This window comes from Miniopterus schreibersii (genome assembly GCF_964146895.1).
Source record: "Miniopterus schreibersii genome assembly, chromosome: 11".
NCBI classification, from domain to species: Eukaryota; Metazoa; Chordata; class Mammalia; order Chiroptera; family Miniopteridae; genus Miniopterus; species Miniopterus schreibersii.
Genome location: NC_138111.1, coordinates 15,796,790 through 15,815,630, shown reverse-complemented (window position 1 = coordinate 15,815,630; position 18,841 = coordinate 15,796,790). Strand labels below are relative to the sequence as shown.

General features: G+C 48.4%; 2 protein-coding genes across 3 annotated transcripts in view; one reads left to right on the top strand and one right to left on the bottom strand.

The window, feature by feature from the left end:
- Positions 1-7,640, top strand: part of SNX30 (sorting nexin family member 30) — an 83,825-nt gene extending 76,185 nt beyond the window's left edge. Inside the window, exon 9 of one of the 2 annotated variants that reach the window (XM_081152351.1) lies at positions 1,558-7,640. In XM_081152351.1, coding sequence (XP_081008477.1) covers positions 1,558-1,617 — 60 coding nt within the window. In that variant the 3' untranslated portion in view covers positions 1,618-7,640. Of the gene's footprint in view, positions 1-1,282; positions 1,518-1,557 lie in introns of those variants that run through there. The other variant, XM_081152352.1, reaches the window with a different exon arrangement.
- A 3,234-nt stretch (positions 7,641-10,874) lies between these two features.
- On the bottom strand, positions 10,875-18,425 carry SLC46A2 (solute carrier family 46 member 2). Its single transcript, XM_081151021.1, has 4 exons — positions 17,225-18,425; positions 16,239-16,322; positions 15,675-15,831; positions 10,875-11,438 (listed from the first exon to the last, which is right to left on the bottom strand). The coding sequence occupies exons 1-4, from the start codon at positions 18,342-18,344 to the stop codon at positions 11,381-11,383; spliced, it is 1,419 nt and encodes a 472-aa protein (XP_081007147.1). The 5' UTR covers positions 18,345-18,425; the 3' UTR covers positions 10,875-11,380.
- Positions 18,426-18,841: the final 416 nt, after the last annotated feature.

Here is an 18,841-nt window from a genome sequence, read left to right as displayed (position 1 = left end):
ACTAGGGGGCATCGTTCAGATTAGGGATGGAAGTGGGCAGGAAAGGCCAAACTGAGGAAATTACACTTAATCCGATTCTGCCCTGGCCGGTGTGGTACAGTGGTTAGAGTGTCGACCTGAGCACCACAGGGTCTCAGGTTCAATTCCTGGTCAAGGGCATGTACCTGAGTTGCAGGTCAGATCCAATCGATGTGTCTCTCTATCATATTGATGCCCCCCCCTCCCTCCACTCTCTCTAAAATCAATGGAAAAAATATCCTCACTTCTTGGGTGAAGATTAGCATAAAAATATTTGATTCTCAGACACAAAGACTTGGAGTAAGTTTTCCAGGCAAAAGGAATAACATATGCAAGGTAGGAAAAAGCTTGAGCATTTGAGGATCAAAAGGAAGGCTGGAGTGGCCTTGGTTCCCCATCACTGACAGAGAAGGATCCCTCCAGGTCCAAGGTGATGGCCCAGGGAGAGAGCAGGGCTCGGAATGCCTTGGGCCCCTCCCTGGGTCTCTGGTCAAAAGCAAGCTCCGAGTCTAGCGTCTCCTCCAACCTCAGAGTCACCAAGAAAGAGAAACAGGGATCGATTTCACCACTCCTCTCCCTGGCTTGACCTAGGATGCCTCTCTCCTCCCATCTCCTCCGAACTCATCCCCAAATGACTCAGCACAGATTCTTGCTTCACTCCTCGGCTGCTTCTAAGACAGGCCTTGTGTGATTCCCCTGTCCATCCTGCTTTGCAAAAGACTCCTCAAAGGGAGAACCATTTCTGCTGAGCAGGGTGGTCTTAGAGAAGAGTGCCTGACTTGTCTAAGGATCTGGGGTGAAAGGGGATGGGTATAGTGGGAAGAAGCTTGTCTTGGAATCATGAGCTCCACCACTTACTAGATGTGTGTCTTGGGCAAGTTATTTAACCTCTCTGGGTCTCATTTTCCCCATCTATAAAATGTGTGTGTGTGTGTGTGTGTTGTGAGAACTACTGATAGTGATTGTAAAATACATGAGTGTGTTTGGACATGATGAAACAATAAATACCGAGTTCCTCCCACCATTGTCCCTGTGGGGAGATCCAGGAACAGCCATACAAGCAAAGGTGAGATTGGTGAAGAAGAGCGGGTTTCTGCCCCCTCGGAGCCAGGTGGCTGACTCATTCCAGTGTGACTTACAGCCTTATGCGGGCACCACCTGTACCTGGAGCCATGTCTCCTTCCTGGCCAAGAACCTAGGGCCTCATCAAGAGTTTGCAGCCTGGTGTCTTCTCTGTGTTTTAAAGGGAACAAATTTCTTTCAGTGACTCCACTTCCACACCCCGGACGTGAGCATTTAGAATGGACAGTGCATTGTGACCTTGTACAGACGCTGTGGTCTTTCATAGAAATGGGGGTGATGTATTAGAAACCAACACCTGCTGCCTCCCCTGTTTCTAGTAGTTATGGATAACGCACGTGGGCATCATTAGAAAAAGGCGGCCCAGCAGGATCGGCAGGATTAGAGCAGAATTAAGAAGCTGACCCCGAGATCTGAAAGCCGATACTGACATGCTGTGTGCACGTGTTGTTGTTTCAGTGCCTCATGGCGTGGGAGTCGATTATTCCACTTCTGCAGGAGAAGCAAGAGGCCAAGTGAGGTCCTTCTTGGGACTGAGACTCTTCTACCTACACAGGGCATGTCATCCCATCCTGGAATGTCCCTGCCGTGCCAGAGAGGAGGCACCGAGCAAACCACCACAGGGACATCTCTCCTCGTGTACCTCTTTCCTTCCCCACCTGCCTTTGTCTGACAGTTGTTTTCACTTAGTATTTATTCCCCGGTGGAGGCTGTAAGGCTATATTCATCTCTCAGTGAAAGAAGCCGACCTCTGCGCTGTGGAGGGACCTATGAAACTGAACACTACGAAGATTCGAGAGTGAGGGACCAGACATCCTCAGCTGACATTCTGACATCTCATTACAGTATCCTTTTCTGGGACAGTGGAGCTGCCTGTTGAAGAAGAGAATCCAGGTCCTGCTTTCCCGGGATGTGAGGAAAGCATGGATAGGAGGTCATTCTTGCTTTCTGTGGCTACACGGCAGCTCTGCTACTGACCTCTGTGGGCACTGATGTCCAGCCTGGAAGGAGGGACCTTAATGTACAGTGGCCTGTAGCTGTGAGTGTGGCCTGCTGCCTGTTTGTGATGAGTGACACCTGTTTGATGGTCTCTGGCTCACACAGGACCATTTAAATCAGTGTCTAAATGCATCTGAGCTGGAGCAAGTGAGCCAGTGTCCTTGTCCTCACACAATGCCTCGGGGAGCTGGGGGACAGTGCTCCCCGAAGTTGTTTCTGACACTAGAATGCGGTAGATTGAAAACTGAAAACTGTTTTTGTGTAAAATGAAAAAAGGTGCATTTTTCTCCATGACGTCCTTCCATGTTTTGCTTGTTAAATGTCATCAGAGTAGAAATTAGGCCTGTTAGGGTGGAGCTATTGTCTCCAAGTCAGAGTAGCTCCCCTGTTGTTCAGATCTTGGGGCAGAAACAAAGCCCCACCTCCCACGTCTGCTTTCTGCAATTGCCTTTACCTCACCAAAAATTCCGAGTTTAATGTTTCCTATGGTGTCCACTGAATGCTTGGGCAACGTGTTGGTGAGAGGCTGGTGTGTTGTTATGACACAGTAGACATTTTGCAAACTCAGTATGAATGTCCCACATGAAGTGCTTTAACCCTCAGTATTTCCTGATCAAGAGGAAAAGTCAGTCTCTGGTTGGGCCTCCACGATGACATGGGCAACAGCGAACTCTCTGCTTCCAGCTGAGCTAAAGCCTATTTGTAGCCAAATTCCTGGGGCCTGCTGGCTGCATCTAAAGTCTTTATTCCAAGCTATTACCAGGTTTACTTTTCAAATCAACATAAAACTTGCAGGAAAAGATCTTCCAACTCAGTTTTTCCTTCTCCTGAAATGAAGCTACATATGTCACGTTTGCGTGCTTTCCTGTGGCTCATCCCTCTAAAATTAGAAATCTGAGCCTTCAACAAGTGGTAGTATTTTCTTTTTTTTTAATGAAGCAGCTGTGTGGAGACACCACTGCATGTGGAAGTTTACCTGCAGGCACCACCCGCACAGCATGTTGAAGTCACTCCATCCCACAGCCGATGGCAGAGCTGACCTTGTGTCAGCCATGGGGTGGTGCTGTCGGGGCAGCAACTGGACACCACAGGACAGTTTGGTTCTGTTTCATCGTGTTTGAAAAAGTCGCAGTTTAAATGATAATTTTTATATCAATGGGTACTTGAGTCCACTGCTAGACCCCATTCATACTAATTGATGTGAATTTTCAGTTTGGTACGATTAGAAATGATTCATTGAAGTAGATGGATAAGAACAGTCCGTCTACCCTGAGGGTCACTCAATGCTTCATTCTACCTCTAAACCATCACGTTGGTGTGGGCATGGGTGCCCGGGTCCAGCCTGACCGCTTGCTGGTGGAATTGGGGTGGGTTGATGGCCCTCTATTGATATTTGGTAGAAGACAGTAGACTGGCCCAGCAGCGAGCACTCATCTTTGGGAATGTGTGAAGTCTTGCCTTATGGAATGTGTGCTTTAAAAATGTTGCCTAGTGTCATGAATACTTGGAAAGAACTATGGCAGGAGTTACAAGAAGACTAGATGCTAGTCTGCTGCTAGTTGCCAAGGCCCAGGGACGTTTCTGTGTAAGGGTTAGTTGGGAAAGAAGGCACCCTTCAAAAGTCATCAGGTTCATCGCTGGGACATTTGGAGAAAGGAGTAGGATCCACAGACATCCCTGCACATTATTGGAGGCGGAAGAGTAGCTCTGAAACAATTTGGCCATCTTTGGATTTTGTCTTCCTCTGTTCAGTCCCCATGTGATGTTCCTATGCTTAAGACACCAGAGAGCGGGAACAAGGCAAATTGCCCTTCTCTCCCCGCATGCCATTGGTTGCAGAGCTGGGGAAAGCAGTATGTTGCAGACTTCCTTGGAGAAACGGTCTGGGCTGGCATCTGATAAGGTTAGGAGGCAGGACCAGAAGGAAAGGGACAGCAGGCAGGGAAGAAGGCTCTCCAGTCCTCCCCAGGGCTCCCTTGGGCCCCTGAGGGTCAGCAGCCCCAAGCATTTGCCTCTTCAGCTCAATCAGCACAAGGGTGGTTGATCCCCTGGGAGACGTGTAACTCAGAGACTTCTGTGCCAAAGACTGCCTCATAGAGGCTTTATAACCCCATCCTTGGCTCCACAAAGCCGTGGTGCTGAGATCACCGACTCTTATCTTGTATTTATTTTTCAGGAAATTTTTGCTTGCAGATGGGCCTTACCTTGCGCAGACAGACATAGGCAGGTTTTGAGGCTTGAGCACATGGCAGTGGAGTAGATAGGCATCCCTGTCAGCTGCCCCCGGGCCTGGGAAGTGAAAGGTTTCATTGACCCAGGTTAAAAATTCAGGCCAAGGCAGAAGAGAGAATTCCTAGAAACAGAGCAGATTTTAGAGAGCAAATGATGTTGAAGAGAGCAGTTGTGACGGGTAGCAGATGCCCACAGTGCTCTTCCTTATCATGTGGTGGGTCTACAGGAAGATTTTAGGCTATTCTGCAAGGAACCACTGCCACTGATGGAGGAGGAACATCCTACACAGCCAGGTTCTGGGTCAGGATTTCTTGAATAAGACGTAATGATGATTCCTGGTGAGCTCAGATAAGTGCGATTATGGAGGCGATTTGCTTGTATTTCACTGTGCTGCTCCTTGAACTCACCAGACACCTTTCTTTTACTGAAATAACATAACCCAGCACCACGCTGGGGATCGTGGTGAATGTAACGTAAGCTTGTCTTCATGCCAAATTCCAGCCACATCCTGAGCGTGTCTGACATGTTGAAACGAATGTGTTTTCTTAGTCGCTGCCCATGTGGGAAATCTAAGTGCACACCTGCTGCTGGCTTCTTGTGAGGCTGCCTTTTGTGATGAACGACAGGAAGTTCTGCTTCACAGGAGGGCATCCTGGCCCTGTGACAGCCTGCAAGTGGAGTTTCTCTGAGGACCGTTTCAGTCCAAGAAACACCCAGAGTTTGTGTGACTGGGCCCTGCAGTTGAGAGCATTGAAACCATGGGCACCTGGCTCTGTTTTGCCACCATTCATTGGAGAGCAGGACAGTCATTCTCTATACTCTATCCCGACTGGTGAGAGAGGAGACACACCGGGGCCCAGGGCGACCTCCCAGGTCTGTGTTGGGCTCATCTGTTTGGGTCTTGGGATGGGTTAGGGCTGCACTAAAAGGTGCTTCTGCTCAGAAAATGGGCTGCCTGTGGTCAGGGCGGGCCCACCATCCTGGACTCCGCCTTCCTAGACGCCTACTCTAAAGGCCTGTGGAAACCGGGTAATCTAATTACAAGGCTGGGGTAACACTGCTTTGGTCATCCCCGTTTACACAGTGATGTCGGGAATCGGGGTTTGCCTCTTACTTTCAAAAGTCTTCAAGATGGTGACAGGTTGGACAAGCCCTCTCACTCCTTATGTTTTCTCTGTTTGGATGGCAGGTGGCATTTGCCAGTAAATTTGAGGAAAACATCATCCCCTGGGCCAGAAAAATTGAGCTGGGTGTGCTGGAGTTGTCCTTTTCCTTGTGGTTTTTTAAAAATTCAGTGACTAAACCAGAAACTCAGTATTCGATCAGCCCACCCAGTAGGTGGTTGGCTTTTATCTGAAGGACGTCTGTCTCCCCACAGCTGCACAGATCTGAGACTGCATCAGAAAAGGCGGGGAGGGGCTGTTGCGGGGCATTGACCGTTCTTTCTTAATCCTATGTGTTTGAAATGCTTTCTGGGTACAGCTGGCTAACCCCTTCTGTGTGGCCGAGAAATATGTTATCCAGGTGGTTTTTACTACTATAGAGAGCCTGTAAATAAGGGCTTTGAAAAAATAACATTAACAAACCAGTAAGATTATTTGTCTCAGACATACACGTTCTGTGTACTTAGCACTTGCAGATCAACAAATTCAGACTTTGAAAAATGCCACAGACTGTTAAAAGCCTGACTCTACTTTTTTGAGAATTTGTCAACACCTGTTAAAATGCCTTATTCTTCAACGAGCACTTTTTAGATTCTGGATAAAAAAGAGTTTTTAGAAATGTAGTCAGTTGTTCAGCTTAAATGCCAGAGGTCTAACATAGCCAGTGCTCAGTCCTCTTAAAGAAACAGGCAAGAAGGTGAGGCTCATAACTAGGGCTGCCTTTTGGGAGGAGAAAGCTAAGTATTGCTATTGCCAAATGATGTTTTTGCTAATGTAAGGAAACACAGGGACCACAGAACCTTTTTTTTGTCTGAGAGTGTGGAAGATTAATTTCTTGCCTGTTGGCACACTTTTGATTGTGGAGGAGATAGGGCATCAGCATCGACAAATCACATAGATACAAAGAGCTCTATAGATTACGACAATATTAAAGGTTTACCCTGATTCTGCAGAGCAGCTCTTTAAGAGATACTGTGGGGGCCTCAGGGCAGCACATTTTAGAAAGAAATTCTCCACAGGTTGAAATGCCAAAAACATAAAACATGTTGTGTTGACTCACGTAACTTAGTCCATTTTAACAGAGTGCTTTCAGTGGAGACCAGCGACTGAGTCGTGCGCCTGCTGTGCGCTCACCGTGGGATTCTGGCTCCCTGGGAGGCAGGTGAGAGCAGGCAGCCCCTGTCAACACCCCTGTTTCACAGGCTGGCTCGCAGGCCCAGACCAACCCTCCAGTCACAGACCGGAGAGAAGAAGGGGAATTGCTTTTTCCTCGGTGTGGAAATGGCGATAGAAGTAGATTGCAAACAAAAATGTGACTCATTGTGTTGAAATGATGCCCGTGTCAGCTGGGCCTCCATCAAATACCAAACCAGCAGCTCTGAACAGTGAGCACCGTTCGCCTGGACGCCTTTGAGGTTTGGGTCCTGGCCAGCAGGTGCCCTGTCCGTTGTCCTCCTGCGTGCCTGCTCCCTTGATGTCTGTGGGCTGGGAATGCATGGAGAAGTGATGTACGCCTGACAGTGTTCCCACGAAATAAACTGCCAGCAGACTTTCTAACTTGTATTTTAACTGTTGAAAAAGATTTAAAAAAAAAAAAACTTTTGCTTAGGTCATGTCCAAATTATGGACTGTATTTCTTATGTTTAGAAGTCATTCTTTACATTTAAAATTTTTAAAGGGGGGGGAAAAAAACCTTCGGAGGTGTTGATAAAGTCCCCTGTGTAAATGTGTTCTCTCTCCAAGCTGCCATTAAGCCAAATCAAAAGCTGTGAATAAAAAATGTGTTCGGGAACGTGTGTCGATGAGAAAGTGATTTATTTACGGATCAAAGTCTGTTTCACGAAGCTACCAAATTTTTAAAAGAATGTCACCTTTTTTCCCTTGTTGTGGAACCGAGAGATTGTAAAAAGAAAAGAAGAGCTTTTGTTGCATTTTGGATGCTGGCACGAGGTTTTTGTCCATTTTTTTCACATGTCTGTGTATAAAAAATTCTGTCCATTGTTTACTATGGGATTAGTATTACATTTTGAGGTAAACAAAAGAATTTGTATTGCTTGATAAACTCTTAGCCTGTAAATTTCCAAGGTTTCTTTACCTCAATTAACTTAAAGTAATGGACCAATAAACCTATGAAAGATGCTTTCTTTACCTTGAGTCATGTCCTCATTTGTACCCCTTTATAGGAGCAGAAACATGTGCGCCTCTTACTTTTTTCTTCTCTAAAGTTTGCCTGCAAGGATCAGGATATACAGAGCAACAGAAACAAAGTATAATTGAACAATTTTTAATCTTCTTCACTTCTTTATAGACTCATCCTCAGTTTACCGCCTCCTACATCTATAAGTTCGCACCAGTTTGGGGAGATGAAGAAACTACCTAGTGTCTGTACCATAACCATGTACGAAACCACGATTGGCAGGGAAGCTGGCAGCCAGCCCAGGAAATTACACGAAGGCTTTGTTCCTACTTCATCCGTAGCAAAGCACAACACCATATTCTGGGACAGAGCCAGTCATTTCCTGATTTCTTTTCGACTGCTTAGATGTTATTTAAAAATCCATAAGGAAAGGAGAAATGTCTGTGGTTCATTAGAGTGTTCCAGTGTGTTGCAAATTAGAGACCAGAATACTCGGCTAAGCTTTCCTAATGATGACAATGGTGACCTGGAAATGGACTGAAACTGGTGTTAAACTTGGCTTACTGATAGATATTAGACCTCATTAAAATAATATAAGATGGAAGACGTCATTTATATAGTGCAGCCATACAAAATGAAGCAGCAAGGTGGGATAAAAGAGAGAGATTTGGGATCAAATTTCAGCTTTTCCACTTACTATGTGGCTTTGGGCTGGTCACATCCCTCTGAACTTCAGTGTTGTGATTTTTGAATGAAGGTACATCTCCCCTGAAGCGTTGCTGATTGGAACCAGCCATGATGTATACAAAGCACCTAAGTGTCTGCCAGGCACCCATTATAGGATAGCCCTTATGGGAAGGCTCTTCCTAGAACTTGTTTAAATATGGCCAACTTCAATATTAAGGATGTTCCCATAACCATCCTTCCTGGGTGCTTTGCCACTGAAAATTAAGAATTGGGATATACCCCTTTGAACTGGTTTCTTTTAAAGAAGATGATGGAGGTAGCATGTGGGAGGATTTGATGGGAATAAACTGAAACAGTGGCAAGAAGTGATGGAAAGGGAACTGGGTTTGAGAGATTTCTGTGGCGGGAAGCGGTCAGAGATGACGTGGAGACCTCCGGCCTGGGAGCCAGGAGGTGAACTGTGAAATCAATCAGGATGGGAGCATAAAAGATGGAGTGAGTTTAGATGCTGGGGTGGGAGAAGGGGAATTTGGTTTGGATTTATGTTTGAGGAAATCTAGGCGGGGGTGTCGACTGGATTGATGGAAAGAGCGTTCTGGAGTCAGTAGGAGTAAACTAGCAGCTTTGGGGGACTAAAGCATTCAGGACGCAGGGAGAGGAGGAGGGGGACTCAGGGACAGATTTTTAGGAAAAAACGTCAGGACTACAGATTAGAACCCTGGCTCTTAAGCATGACAGCTTGTGAAAACACCAATTGGGCCCCACGCAAGAGCATTTGATTCCACTGGGGCCCAAGAATTTGGATTTCTAACGGGTTCCCGGGGATTGCTGATGCTGCTGGCACAGGGACCTCACTTTGAGGACCCCAGGGTTAGAACGTGTTAGAAGAAATGGCGACCTGGGGAGAGCAGAAAAGGTTTGAAACTGCTACCCTAGTGACAGGTGGGGTTGTAAAGGAGCCTCCATTGGGGCTTTGAGAGCCTAACTCAGGTTAAAACCCACAGTGTATGGCAGGGTCAGCGTGGACAAGTAAGAACATTTTTCTAGATGTTCAGAGCGAGCTTCTCAGGAGTAGGAATGAAGAAGCCAATGATTCACTGAGGTTGGAGAAACCATTCAGGGGCAGGGTGGGCAGCAAGGAATCAGGAGGAACGAGCCTATTGGTGAGAGTTAGACAGGAGCATGGCCTTGAACACCCACCCTCCTGGGTTTACGTTGCCTCTCTCAGTGAGGGCTCTGCCTTCTCCCTAGTTGCCTGAAACACGAATCCAAGTCATTCTTGCCTCCATCTACCTCACCCCCTACAGTCCATCCATCACCACCTCCTGTTCACCCCTAGTTTCCAAATATTTCTCGGAGTCCACCTTCTTTTCTCCGTCCTCATACCTTCTTGCCCAGTGTCAGTCCACCATCACCCTTCACCTGGGCTGCTGCAAGGGTCTCTCTGCTTGTCTCCTTTCTGCAAACCTTGCTCATTCCTTCCTCCACCCGTTCATCCTCGGTGCTGCCGGAGAGCTCTTTCTGAGACACGCAGGTAGGCGATCCGTGTTCCTACTTAAAACCTTTCAACAGCTAGCCCCATTCCTCTAGAGAGACACTTTCTTAAAGCCTGGATTTTATGTTGTGCCCCCTTACTGCCCAGTCTCATCTCTCCATGCAATCCTCTTTGCTACCTCTCCCTCCCTTCCTCTTCGCTCTCCTGACATTGAATTCCTTTATCTGGCTATATTTTCACCTTCAGACCTTCCAGAATGTTGTTCCATTTGTCTGGAATGTCTCCCAACTTCTGGCCTTGGTAGTCTTATCATATGCCACTTCTGAGAAGCCCTCCCTGCTCTCCTAAATCTGGATCAAATGCTCCTGTATGTTAGCATTCATTATAGGACATGTCGTTGCCTGCTCTTCTGTCTGCTCCACCTGCTGGACAGTACACCCTGTTAGGACAGGAGCAGTCATGCTCTTGATATATCTCAGCACCTAGCGTGGCGCTGGGACCTTAGCAGATGTGCCAAGAAGTTTTGTTCCTTCCCTGCAAGGATCAGAGATACAAAGCCCCTGAGCCCAGATGCTCTGAGATTGAAACGCATTCTCTAGCTTTAAGTTTTACTCAGTATAAGGATGCTGTGCCTGTGCTTACAGAGGGAATCTGACCGGGGAGAGAATGGGTCACATACGTGTTATGAAGGATGATTTCACGAGGAGGCGAGTCTGCTCTTTTACATGTAAGGGAATTAGGCAATAAAAGCACCTCAAAATAAAATGGCTCTTCGTGTGTTTCCTCTGCCCCTCCCTTCACACCACTCGCTTTTGCTTTTTGAAGTAGTGTTGATTGAAAGTGTTCAATTTAACACCTTGCTGATGGGTCACGAGTATTCAAGGGCAAGTTCTGGCTGGAAATAGCCAGAAGGTGTTTCAATGTTCCGTTAAAGAAAACAGCTTGACAACTGCTTCTTAAAAACAATAGTGACAACAACAGCGAAACTACCCCGAAGCCAAGAGCCTGAGCTCTGAATCTCTCCTGAGTGTTCACAGCTAACAAGGTCACAGGAAGAAAGCTAACTTTTATCCAAGGTTTTATTTTAATTAAAAAAATATTGACTGATGTTCACTATTAGCAGTTCTTACAAAACATCCCTTCCACATTCCCCTCAAGCTTGGTTTGAGTTCTCACCTGGGACTTCTAGCACGGCACCCAGATGGCCAGTTAGCCGTACCTTGGAGCCCGGGAGACAATTTCTGGAAGCAAAGGGGCTGCTGCCTGAAGCTCCTGGCAGCGTCTGGTATGGCTGTGCATGCGGCTTGCGTGTACCCATTAAAGCTCACACTACTGCTCGCAGAACCTAACCTCTGCCTGTCAGGGGCATCTGAGAGCTGAGACAGCTCTTCCATCACCAGGAAAATGCTTTTCCCACCCACCAGGGACCCCTGAGCCAGAGCAGGTCATTCCGAGGCTGACTCTAGCTGGAGCTCGGGTTTCTCAGCAGGGGGTTGCTTTGGTCACCGTTCCCTGGCCCCTTCCATGGTCTTCAGAGGGGCCTGGCCCTTGCTGGTGTTTGCAGCGCCTTCATGTCTCTGTGACGTCTGCATGTTTCAACCATGAGGCTTGTTTGTAGGCCACGATGCTGTAAGAATTTACAAGAGAGAATTATAGGAGAACAGCTGGAGTGGGGCAAAGGCGTGCTTTTTCCTCCCCACCGATGGCGGGGAGGGCTCTCGCCACCTCCATCACTGATAGACTGAGAGGCTGAGTCCATGAGAGCACCAGAATGCTGTACTGAGTGGAGAGAGGTGGCCCAAGGGAACGGCGCTCCCCCAGCCGTGTTCCAGCCCTGTAACATCTGCAGCCTTTGCACTTTCCTTCTGTGTCCACCTCTGTCCCAAGGAGTAGCCCCTACATCTATCTCAAGACCAAGGGTCTCTAATCCCAAGGAGAATTAGCCGCCTCATCTTCTGCCTTTCCGCAGCCCCTTTACCTCTTCCATAAGTCATTACACTGATTAAAAATATTTGTAGGTAAATGAATGTGTAGGAATGCATAGCTCTAAGTTGAAATCTTGGATCTGCGTGACTTTTGGTTCTAAGCTCTTCCTGAATGATATTGAACACTTAGAGCTGGCTGGATGGGGTAGGAGCTTAAATCCAAATCTCTAAAGGAAAACTTTGTGGAAACTTCCCATCACTATGATTTCCCACCTTCCATGAGCCCCAGGGCTTTACAGGGAGGGACACTTACTGTACTTAAAACTTATTGTATTGCAAAACTGGCAAGAAGAGAGCCAAGACTTGAAAGCAGCCAGCCTGGGACCACGTGAGCTCGGATTGAGCCCTGACCGTGCCTCATGGACCACGATAGCACAGCCACATGGGCATGGGCAGCCCCTGACTTCAGGGTCAGCCAGCAGGGGATGTGGATGGTCAGCAGTGTTGGTAGTAGGTGCCACACCCTTTGACAGATCATTCATTCATTAAACAAATGTGCTTGAGTACTTCTTTTATGCCAGGCTCGCTACTGGACACAGAAGATACATGGTGAGTCAGTCATGGGGTCCCTATAGGAAGTGGTTAGTGGCAGGAATTGGAGCCTAGAGAGGTTGGCAAGGGCAGATATTGCAGGACCTTGTGGTCCATGGTGAGATATTTGGGTTTTATCCAAAGAGCACCGAAAGCCAAGTGCAGAGCTTTGAGCAAGAGATGACATGATCTGATTTACCCTTCTAGGAAATTGCTTTGGCCACCTGGTGGAGAGCAGATGGGAGGCAAACAAGAGTAGCTGTGGGGAGAATGGCTCAGAGGCTAATTCGGTCATCCAGGTGCTTTGGACCAGGAGTGGCAACAGAAAGATAAAAGGAAAAGAATGGATTTGACGCATATTTTGGAGTTAGAATCAACGAGGCCTGATGGATTGGAGGTGGGGGGAACATAATGGTGATGATTTCTACCGTGGGTGAGTGGCAGGGCCATTTAATGAGATGGGAAAGACTGGAGGGAGAACAGATTTAGGAGGGGGTCAAGAACCCAATTTTGGAAATTTAAATAATTTCAAGTTTTGAAAGTACTTTAGGTGACTTAGAGAACATGAAGTGAGAAGGCAACCCAGAGCAGAGCCCCAAAGAATTCTTCCATTTGGAGGTTTGCAGAGAAGTGATCAGAGATGTAGAAGAACAACCGAGAGAGTAAGATGCTGAGAAAAGCGAGTGACAGTGACAATTGCCACCCAAGGAAAGAGTGATCAACAGTGTTAAGGGCCACTGAGAAATCATGTGGGGTGAGGACTGCAGCGAATCCACTGGATTCAGCTTTGAAGAAGTCATGTCCTAGTTTCAGTGAGATCGGCTCCGCAGAGCTGAACTGGGGACATCAGTCTCTAGAGGGTTGCAAAGTGCATGGGAGGGGAGGACCTGAGACAGCATGTGCAGACCAGCCTTTGGAGAACTTGGCTCTCAGGAGGAGGAAGGAGGAAGGAGAGGAGGCGGTCCAGAGGGTAGTGCATCAGGTGTCAGTTCTGGTAGGAAACATTCAGGAGAGAGAGCAGCTAACTAGTGCAGTGACCGCTCTGAGGAGATGGGAGAGGTGGCACCCAGACACTTGGTGACTTTTTCTAAGAAGCAATGTCATGTAGTAGATAAAAGACACTGCCTGGGTTCAAATCCTGTCTCTGCCACTTACTAGCTGTGTAACCTTTGGCAAGTTACATAATACTTTAGAGTCTATTTCCTCATCTGCAAAATGAGGATGATAATAGTAATTTGATAAAAGGACTGTTTGAGAAGATTAAATGAATTACAATATATTAAATATTTAAAGTAGTGCCTGGCACATATCAAAGGCACTCAAGTGTTTGCAATTATTATTTAAAAAAGGGTCGAGGAGGAGACTAGGGTGGATGCAAATAAAGATAGGTTTATAGGTTTACTCTGGGGATGGCGATGGCTGCTATTTTCTCCATAAAGCATGACGCACTGGCTGAGCGCATGTGTGTTGGGTGGGGAGTGGGCTGCAGATGGACTGGGCCAGACGTTTATTTCCTCAGCATCTCCCTATTGCATATAAGGAAAGCAAGCAGGAGAGGTCAGGTCCCACAGTAATGTGAAATTGGCACCAGGAGCGGCCAGGGCCAAAGTCCCTTCTTGCAAATAGGCTGTTGACAGCTGTAGCCCAAGGACCTCTCCTCCCAGCCTACTGCCCTCCACGGGCTCCCCGCGCCCCTGTTCTGATGTGCCTTTCTGGGTTCTTATGACCTTGGAATGTAGCTTTTCCCCCTGCAGTTAGAGAGCTCTACTGGTCTTTCCTGTTGATGTCACTTAATGATTAATGGTACAGCCTTGGACTGTTCTAGCTGTAAAAAGCCTTAATGATTGATGGCCCCTTTGTCAGAAGGCCCAACTTTCTATGCAGGCAGGGACGTACATTGTGATGTGATGTGAGAATTAAAAACAGGGCCTTACCACCATCCACTTCCTACTTCTCCCACCTGCCTTCACTTGTTTCCCACCCTGCCGTCTATAATACCACCCTTACTGAGACGCACAGCCGTCATGGGCTCCTAGGCAGCCCTCCTTAAAATGCAAGTCTTGGCTGCAGGCTCGCTCCCCGGCTCTGGTTGGGAGCCTGTGTAGGAGGCAACCAATTGATGTGCCTCTCTCACATCGATGTTTCTCTCTCTCCCCCCCCCCCCCTCCACTCTTTCTGAAAAGCAATGGAAAATCCTCAGGTGAGGGTTTTAAAAATAAAAATTAATTAATTAAAATGCAACTCTACATCAAATCCCATGCACCTTACTGTGGATATATTTATTGCATTCCTTTCTCCTCTGGTGGGACTGAGACAAGCCTGAGAGAACCGTACCTAAGGGAAAGGGGGAAAAGGGCTTAAACAGTCCAAGCTGTGCTGCCACTAGTCACATTGGCTACCAACCACTTGAAGTGTGACTAGTCCAAATTGAAATGTAGCGTCAGCATAAAATCCATACTAGATTTTAAAGATTCAGTAAAAAAAAAACACAAAAACCCTCATTGGTTAATTTTGTAAATTGATTACATGAGAAAATGATAGTTTGGACATAGTAGGTTAAAGCAAATATGTTATTAAATTGATTTCACCGGTTACTTTTATCATTGTTAAATGTGACTACTGGAAAGTTTAACATCACCAGCATGGCTTGCACTTGTGGCTCGTTCCATATTTTCATTGGACAGGGCTGGTCGAAGACCAGACTCTTCCATGTGGTCCAGGTTGGTGATGACTTAGGCTGGCACTCTGGCTACGGACCTGGAGGGCCTCTCCTTTGCTTGTCTAGCTTTTCTCCTGCCTGTTATCTCCCCAACTTGAGGGCTCTTGTTTTACAAATGAGACAATTCCCCCAAAAGACATCAAGGGAATTGCCCAGTCTTAGGGGAACCTCACACAGTCCAGTGGCCATGAGATTTCAGGGGCACTGAGCACAGAGGCTGCCAGGTACCAAGCCCTGGGAGGCACAGAGAAGAATGAGTGCCGAAGTGAGGAGGGCTGACTCCTCCATAAAGGGAGCTAAGCCAAAGAGGTCTGAGAGGTTCAAGAGGTTTTCTAATCTCAGCTTTTGATCATAAGGAAGTGTATGAGGCTCCTATAAATAAATTGTATTACAAAACTGCCAGGAAGTGAGCCCGCTGGTTGGGGCCTTCTGTTCATTACTCATGACTTTGGGGAATTCCCAAATAATTAATGTGGGAGAACATCAGCACTTTTTCTTTGTGAGAGAACCTACTGAGAACCCACCGAAAATAAATCATGCTTTATGATAATAGGTTGGAGATGGTCCAACAGCCCTTTACCTAAGCCCCAGGGCCCCAGCCCAAGCAGCAGACATGGTCCCATCTTACCCAATCGGGATGATGGCCAGGAAGGAGAGAAAGGAGGAGAGAGCGAAGCAGGTACCCACAAACTTTTCCATGGTGAGCTGATAGATCTCGTTATACAGCGTGGATGTCACCACCCAGGTCAGAGTGAGCAACAGCTGCAGGATGACAAACACCTTGCCTGTGGAAGGAATGGAAGTTACTAAGGAGCTGTGTTGCTCTCCCTGTCTGCTCCTAGCTAGCTGGGTCTCTGGGAGCTCTCAGGAGACCCCTCCTTCTTCCCAGGACTCCCCCTCAGCCTTCATGGCTCATTTCACCAGGGCTCCTGCCTCCCTCCGGTGGATCTACCTATGGCCTGTGGATGGTAGTGTCTTCCTCTGGCTGTGGCTTTTCAGTGACTGACTTTCTGAGTCTGTCCCACCCTCCTGTTTTTAGTCCCTCTGCCCTGGATGGACACCATCCAGCGTGTTTCTGGAGTGTTTGAGATTGCTTCTGGAACTCTCTTCGTGTGCCTTCTGCAAGCCCGAACCCTGTGCCTCAAGCCAAACAGCCCCGGCAGAGGATCTCAGAGAGATTCATTTTACTCACCATATGAAGAGTCCTTTATGAGTTTGGACATTGCTGATCGAATGGTTGTGATGGGGATGAGAGCGAACAGCATGACAGCTCGAGCTGGAAAGAAATCACACGAGAACACTCCTAATTGTAGCCCAACCTTGGTCAAGGCATAAATTAAAATAAAGTGAAAGTCTCACTTAGAATTCCCTCTCCCCATAGCTCCGATGTGGCTTGCTCTGGAAGACTCCTGCCCTCCTGGTAACTGGCTGAAGTTGTTCTTTCTCATATGTTAACCACTAGCCTTGTGTGGCTATTTATATTGATTAAAATGAAATTAAATTTTAAATTCTGTTCTTTACTTGCACTAGCCACATTTCAAGTGCTCATTAGCCACATGTGGCTTGTGGCTACTATATTGGACAAAACAGATACAGAACCTTTTTCTCATTGTAGAAAGTGCTACTAGAGCATTGGTCTAGAGCTCTCCGCTTGTGGTTGTCTGAACTGTGTCCTCACATGAAACTTCATTCTACTTCCTTGAAGGAATTTATTACATTGGTTGTAGAAAGCATTTATGGATAAAATTTTAATTCATTTTTAGAAAGCTTTTGCTAGGCCTGAAGTAATCTTAATTAAGGGATCTTTTCAGTTGGATTATTTACTGTTTTATCCCTTTAAAATTGGGGGGAAGAAACCCAACCCCATCTCCTCCATCCAAGACCATTCTGAAGCCTCTTCTACTGACTCCAGGTACCACTGGCAGTTCCTCCCATGACCTCCTAGAACCATGGACACCACTCTGGTAACATTTCAGAGGGCAATACAGATAACACAGTACACAATACAACACAGGTAAATTCAAGTGCACATAATCCTGTCCCCCTTGAACCTCCTACTTAGCAGGTATAATCCCTGGTGCTGAGCTAGGACACCTAGACCACAGCATTCCTGGTGTCAGCCCCATGACTCAGGACCAGCACTGTCTTTGTCCTGCCTCCCAAGAATGTCAGACTCACCAATGAAGAACATGTACGTCTCTTTCACAAAACTCAATAGGAGGGCTCCTGATCCAAAGGAGACCATCCCAATCATGATCATGGTGGTATCCCGGAGGCAGCGAGAGAAGATCAGGACTCCCAGGAAGCTGGTGATGAAGATGATGTATCCTGCAGCCATTCCATAGCCCACCTGCACTTGGTTCCAACTGAGAGGCGCCCTCAGCATAAACAGGGGCATCACGTCCACAGTGCCCACCACTGCCAGGTCATAGAGGATGGCACCCAGAAAGAGCAGGACAATAATGTTTTTTTGGGGCTTTGCCTTCCTAGGAGGTAGAGGGTACCCCACCACGCTCTGCCTGTCTGGCTGATCAGGATCCAGGGTACGATATGTGCCAACCGTCCCCGACACTGTGTCCACAGTGGGGGGTGCCTTTTGGGGCTTGGCCGCCAACTCAGGGACCTTCAGGACCAAGAGGCTGTAGAAAAGGGCAAAAGAGGCACAGCTCACGCTGCAAGCCGTCAGCACCAGGCCCTGCCAGGCTTTCCCAGACGTCTGCTGGAAGAGATGCCCGGAGACCATGCTCCCACAGAATCCCGCCAAGCCCAAGATCAGGTCAATAAAGATGAGGCGAACCGACCGGCGGCCCTCAGAGGAGCCGAGGGATCCCAGGGATATAACCCCGGCCCAGTACGCTGAGAGGCCTCCGCAGAGCCCGTTCAGGCCCACAGCCCAGTACATCACCTCCATGGGCCAATCCCATAGCACCTTGAACAGCAGCCCTAGTCGGCAGAGCAGGATGCCCAGCAGAGCCACACAGATTGAGATTTTGCGGTGGTAGCGGTCGCTGAGCCAGCCCAGGCAGTAGGCGGGCAGCAGGGGCGTCAGGCCCGTCACAATGTTGTAGATGATATAGAAATTGGAGATGGCCTTCTGCTGTTGGTCCTCCAGAGTCCCCCGGGGCGATGGACTGGCGCTGTGGTTGGAGGCTCGGGCCCCTAAGGATTCCTTTAGTACTAGGAGCAGCCCCGCATCGTAGAGCGAGCTGGCCACCTGAGTGGAGGCCACCACAGGCTCAATCCAGGTCCTCACCTGGAGGCCAGACAGGTAGCCCCTGCAGGTGACCTCGGAGCCCATGTGGTCTCTCAGCTGGGGGATGGAGGGGCTTGCTCCGTGCCTGCCGCTCCAGTGCGGGAGTGCAAGCCGTGTGTCTGGGTGAGGGTAGGAGAGGGGAGAACCCAGCCGGATGCAGGATGCGTGTGGCTGGAACCAGCTCGGCGGCCAAGCGACCTTCCTGGCCACTCCTCCCCAGCCAGAAGAGGCCGCGCTCCGCCCCGGCCTCCGCCCCCAGGGGCCAGAGCCGCGCTGGCGGCACCGGGCAGCCAGGGAGGGGAGTGCACAGGGAGCCTTGGCCCCGCGTCCCCACCCTTGGCGGCCGCGTCCTGCTGCTCCAGTGAGCCGGCAGCCTGACCGGCTCCGATTTCCCCACAGCCAGGCGTGCCGGGACTTCCCGCAGGTCGCTGGGTATCTTCCTCTAGGGCTTGTCACCGCACGGGCTGAGACTCCCCAGGATGCCCGGCCTCCTCTTTATGAACACACTTCTGCAAAGAGGACCAGGGTGATGGGCGGTGCAG

Bases quoted from the DNA above. Each gene is read 5' to 3' on its own strand.
- SLC46A2 (XM_081151021.1), bottom strand. From the start codon at position 18,344: ATGGGCTCCGAGGTCACCTGCAGGGGCTACCTGTCTGGCCTCCAGGTG. The intron at 16,323-17,224 runs GTGAGTCTGACA...ATTTCTTTCCAG, and splicing joins GACGTACATGTTCTTCATTG to CTCGAGCTGTCATGCTGTTC. The intron at 15,832-16,238 runs GTGAGTAAAATG...TTCCTTCCACAG, and splicing joins CATAAAGGACTCTTCATATG to GCAAGGTGTTTGTCATCCTG.